The sequence below is a fragment of the Physella acuta genome, unplaced genomic scaffold, assembly GCF_028476545.2.
Source record: "Physella acuta isolate Inbredline_101_S28 unplaced genomic scaffold, ASM2847654v3 ptg000802l, whole genome shotgun sequence".
Classification (NCBI taxonomy): domain Eukaryota; kingdom Metazoa; phylum Mollusca; class Gastropoda; family Physidae; genus Physella; species Physella acuta.
Genome location: NW_026732320.1, coordinates 263,469 through 269,270, shown reverse-complemented (window position 1 = coordinate 269,270; position 5,802 = coordinate 263,469). Strand labels below are relative to the sequence as shown.

General features: G+C 35.5%; 1 protein-coding gene across 1 annotated transcript; it reads right to left on the bottom strand.

Annotated features, from left to right (window-relative positions):
* Positions 1 to 271: 271 nt before the first annotated feature.
* Positions 272 to 3,604, bottom strand: LOC131951156 (coronin-6). The gene is made up of 2 exons (XM_059313452.1): positions 3,580 to 3,604; positions 272 to 1,784 (listed from the first exon to the last, which is right to left on the bottom strand). The coding sequence occupies exons 1-2, from the start codon at positions 3,602 to 3,604 to the stop codon at positions 679 to 681; spliced, it is 1,131 nt and encodes a 376-aa protein (XP_059169435.1). The 3' UTR covers positions 272 to 678.
* Between the last annotated feature and the right edge of the window lie 2,198 nt (positions 3,605 to 5,802).

Genomic DNA, 5,802 nt, shown 5'->3' with positions numbered 1-5,802 from the left:
ATCATTGTTCCAAAAGTGAAAATAAATATGTTGATGTTACATTGATGGCAAATCATTTAAAACCCTTAGTCTGAATCAGTGATTGTAATTAAATGAAAGGATGACATGGTCAGATGACAGAATGCCCAAATGTTAACCATAAGCTTCAAGTTCGGATCCAGGACTAAGGTTGATAGGACATCCCCGAGTCCACCCAGGTGTAATGAGTACCTAATATTCTTTATGGAAATTGAAGACAGCTGGGCATAGTCATAACCACATAAATGTGTTTTCTAAGGTGATGATAGAGATAGCAGCAGAACTAACATGTCTGATGAACCTGAAGAAAATACTTGCTGTCAGTCACCTGATCTAAGACAGAGCTTCTCAAACTTGGGGAGATGTAGCCCAGTACACATTTTGGAAGGGATCAAACACACTCTTCTTGATAGGAATCAAACAATGGTGTGCTGCCTTTGATAACTGTTCATGGCACAAAAACATCTTCACAAATATCAAAACTTTCCTGGGGAGGGGATTCAAAATTTGATAAAAACTAAAATACTTTCAACAAAAGGATCCCATATATAAAAAAAATAATGCTATGAATGTGTAAATATAGCTGGTAATGTGTTTTAGACCTATAATAATGCTCATAATATACATGTAAGAGAAATAAGCCAGTAGCAGCTAGGCCTATCATTCCTGGCCTTCATCTTCCTCTGTGTTCTGCTGCTCCAGGGCTTGAAGGCGCTGCTCCAGTTCCCCAATGCGCTTGTCCTGTTTGCGCACCTTGTTCTTTAGCTCAGTGATTTCTTCTTGGAGTTCCTTCAGGTCGATACCATCATGTTTGTGTGACTGAGGTGGTAAAGATGGGGCTGCTGCCGCTTCAGCATTGTTGGATGACTGTTGTTGCTGTTGTTGTTGAGGTTTGGCTGGCATTTTGTCAAGAATATTGGACTTTCTCACCACTTTTAACTGCTCTTTCTTGGTTGGTGCTGATCCATCTTTCAATGAAACCAAAACAGGCTCAGCGTTTTTCCCTGCAAAGAAATCATCAGCGGAAATAGCAGGCACATCTGAAGCTGTGTCAGGGTAAAGGTCGTCTTGGAAAAGTTCAGACTTTCTAGGAACTGTAAATGGAATAATCTCACAGAAACCATTGTTGTGTAGCTTGTAAAACCTAGCAATCTCATTATTATTAACATTGAGGCCTCTTTTTGGCATGAATCCAATACCTCTCTGTGGGGAGTTGGACTGGTAGAGGGTTAGGAAATGAACATATGGAGCCTCATCAGTAACCTCATAATAACGGATTATACTGTCCCCCTTGCCTTCAAGATACACCATACTTGTGTCAGCATCATAACAGATAAACAAAACACCATTGCTTGAGTCTATCTCCTCTATTGTCTTTGGCTCATTCAAATCATTCTCATCCCACAATGCATACTGTCTTTCACTCATCTTTGAGAATCCAGTAGTAAAGATTTGACCATTCTTCAAGTATGCGCACTGAGCTGGTTTTGATCCTAAGTGACATTTGCCTTCTGAAATTGTTTTTCCTGTATGTGTGTCCATTATCCTCAGAAGTTTGTCTTTACAGGTACAAACAAAGCGGCTTCCGTCTGAGTTGAAAGAGGCAGAATAAATCTGATCTGGCAAATCAACTTGAAGCATGGCCTCACCAGTCCCAACATTCCACAAAATCACAAAGTTGTCCGAACCAGTGCTAAGTAATACATTCATAGCTGTGGGATGCCAGACAAGCAATGTAACTCTTCTTTGATGGGCACACAGGTCCACTACCACAGCCGGTAACCCCACTCGTGCTACCAATTTGTAAGCCCTGCTAGGGGGGGAGGGGATACCTTAAAATCTATATAACTGTCCGGGTCAGTGCAACCGTGGTGAAACCCACGGTGGTTATATCTTATCCTTAGTCTAAATAAAATACTAAAATAAAACAAAAACTTTAACAGTTAACAAAATTTATTTATCAAAATTAAGGAACCAATGGAAAAATCACAGAAAAAGGATAGATAAAAACTGACACAAAACAGACAAAACAAAACCAAACAAAACACCCAATTTCGGACCACCGTCCAGGTCTATGACGAACACAAACACAAAATAAAGACGGCTGGATGGTGTGAATTTGTTGTTCTTTACAATCGATGACCAGAGAGTCTTCCTGCTCTCTTCATCGCTGCTTTCCACACACCAAAAAGACAGACTCGAACAAGCCGGAAATCGACTTCCACACACCTCACACACTACACGTAAACAAATAGTCCCTAACTCACGGATAACAAACCAAACGCCACGAAACATGCAACAGAATTATATAAAAAGACACTTAATATAAACAATGACAACAATATAAACGAAATATATACAAACTAGCTATAAACAGGGACATAAACAGTGAGACAGCGACGCCATAATACGGGACTACACAACTAAAAACTACGAACAATTTACGACATGAAACGAAACGATACATTCGCCTTCTAAGTTACACATAATAAAAATACACTCCAGCCGCTCACATAAGCATTCAGTATCTCCCTCAAGCACAGAAATAAACTCGCTGTATTTCTTTATTCTGAAAAACAATCTGCTTTTAGTCGCTATTTGCGAAGTCGACGCAATCAGCGGGAGTCAACTAAACAAAGAATCGTCTATCAAACTGATATTTCAATGTAAAATTGTAGGCCTCCTATTTCATACAACAAACGCAATCCGTCCTGGCACCTCGCTCTACAAAATACGATTCTCTACAGCAGTGGTTCCCAAACTTTTTCAAGTGGCGACCCCCTTTTATAAAAAGTAAGTGACCCGCGACCTTCATAGAATTAAAAAAATTGGAAGGAAATTTATAAGCGCTTAAATAAAATTTTCCAGAAGACTTTCAATATAAATTATTCTTGATAACTGTTTTAATACGATGAGTGAAATTGCATGCTATTAACAAGCCTCAACATTCGCAGTTGAGTTTCTGTTAACGCCAAATTTATTTATTTCTTTGTTTTGTTTTTAATTGGAGAAATCTTGAAAATCCCCCGCCACCCCTCCCCCCTACCTTGTCGGAAAAAAGTCTGGAAGAAACACTGAGCAAGGGAAGCAGAGAATACGTAACGCGTCAAGGCAGATTCTTATTCTTTCAACACAGGGAAAATAACGCCACTGTTCGTTTTCTAGAGATTCAAGATGCCCAGAATCCTATTTCAATTTTTTATATATCTCACAATCAGATTCATCTACCACATTGCAGACAATATTTACTATACGTATTTTTCTTCCCAAATTTGCAGTTTTGATAAAAATTCAAAGAGATTATCTTGAAAACAGATAATATTCGTTCATTTTCTCTGATGCTTCAGGTTAAGCTTATGTTGATGTTGGAATATATCTGCTAGGTATGCTACTCTTTCCAACCACTCTTTTGACAGCCAACGTACTGCAGTGAAGAAAAGCAGAACTTTGTGATGTTTATCATTTCTTTGCACCGTTCTTTAAACAGACGTGTGTTTAGGACTCCGAATTTAATATTATAATTTACGACGTTTATTAGCAATGGTGTCGGAAGAGTCTTACTGGCGAGGGCATACCGGTGAATCATGCAGTAGATTTCCCGTAGGTTAGGCAGCTAAATCTTTTATCGGTTTCTAAAAGCCCGATTTTGACCCAAACATAGATAGCGCACCATCCATACAATTAATCCTACAGACGTTTTCCCATTTTAATCATCAAGCTTATAAAAAAAAAGTATTTTTTCTCTCCATGATATTTTCACTAAAACGCAACTCTTCTTTCCTATAATTATATTTTACAAAGACAAGCAACTGCGAATACGAACTTACGTCTGTTTATTCATCAACTTGAAAATCAAACAATGGTGAAAGCTTGATTTCATTAAAAATTTGTTCCTTAACTATCCAAGGAAATAGCTGCTATAAGTCGTTGAACAGTATTATTAGACAGAGATACTTGTTGCATCTTTATTGCACTGGAACCTTCAAGAATTAATTTCACCATCTTCAACATGCAGGGTTTGATGAAATTTTGTCCTATTGTTTTTTTTTTTTTTTTGCATGGCAATTTCTATCGCGACTTCATTGTATGATTTCACTAATGCTGTGTTTCATTTTTGAAAACTTGTTCGATTAAGTCTCTGACATTTGCAACTAACTTCCAGAGTTTCTTCCAGTTCGCCCCCCCCCCCCGAAGAAAGTTTACCGCCCCCCCCCCCCCCACCAAAAATTTCAAGTCCCCCCCCCCCCCGGAGAAAAAAGTCTGGAAGAAACACTGCTAACTTCATGCCGACGAAAGAGCTCCATGTCTTTTTGGTGTACCGAATGATTCGTCTCAAAATGACGTTTGAGTTTTGAAGGTTTCATAGACCCATGGCTGAGATCAACTTTGCACAGTACGCATTGTTTTTCATGATTTTATTTCCTGAGATGTTAGTAAAGCTGAATTTCAGATATTCTTCAAATTCTAAATATTTGTTGTTTTTTTTTAATTGCTAGGGTTTAGTCTACCAGTTCGCGACCCCCAAGAAAGCCATTCGCGACCCCAATACTCTACAGACTTAACTGGACAATCGTTCACATTTTATTCAATTGGAATTGGCCGAACTATATTTTTTTTAATCGCGAAAGAGTCATTGCAAAGTTTAGCAAACAATATCATTCGATAAAATACTATAATACCCCAATTTATACATCGCACGAACGTAGGCGCCTTTGCGCCTGATTTAATTTAGTGAGCTGCGCCTGTTGCAGTTTTACTCCCCAAAGTTTTATGGCACTAGGATGAACGGTGTCTAACCGCATCAAGACTTTTTATATACCGTATTATAGAGACAAATCGCATCGAACTTTGCCGGTGCGCCGCCCTTGTGACCTTGAATCTTCTTCCCCCACCCCTCTCAACACAGAAAGAAACCTATTCAGCAACTCCCCATAGTGCGATGGCGATAGGTGAAAGGTGTAGTAATGCCATAAGGACAAATCAACAAACAAACCCACATACATTCATTTATATATATATATATATATATATATATATATATATATATATATATATATATATATATATATATATATATATATATGTATGTATATATATATGTATGTATGTATGTATGTATATATATATATATATATATATATATATATATATATATATATATATATATATATATATATATATATATATATATATATATATATATATATATATATATATATATATATATGTATATATATATATATATATATATATATATATATATATATATATATATATATATATATATATATATTGGTCTAGATCTATATATCATAACAGCCGATCCAATCATAATAACCCTAAAAAACGGAATTAACGCTTTCTGATTAATTAATAGCTGAAAATATTTATTATGTCTTTTAAAAAAAGATAAATTAAACATCAATAATAATCATAATAATAAATTGTTTCTTATGTCTAAAAAATTTAATCATTTACAGCTACATTAATTAATACATTTTGTTGCTCACTTCAATTATCATAATTATGATCAACTTAATGGGTTAGATAATTATTTATACAAAATTTAGAATTGCATAAAATGGAATATATTCAATTTATTCAAACCCACATACATTTATATATATATATATATATATATATATATATATATATATATATATATATATATATATATATATATATGTATATGTATAGATTGGTCTAGAGTAGTCTAGACCTATGTATCATAACAGCCGATCCAATCATAATAAACCAAAAAAACGGAATTAACGCTAATTAAAA

Coding starts and splice junctions, on each gene's coding strand:
- LOC131951156 (XM_059313452.1), bottom strand. CDS start 3,604: ATGATTCACCGGTATGCCCTCGCCA. Junction 1,785..3,579: donor TCACCGGTATGCCCTCGCCA/GTAAGACTCTTC, acceptor CGGCTGTGGTAG/TGGACCTGTGTGCCCATCAA.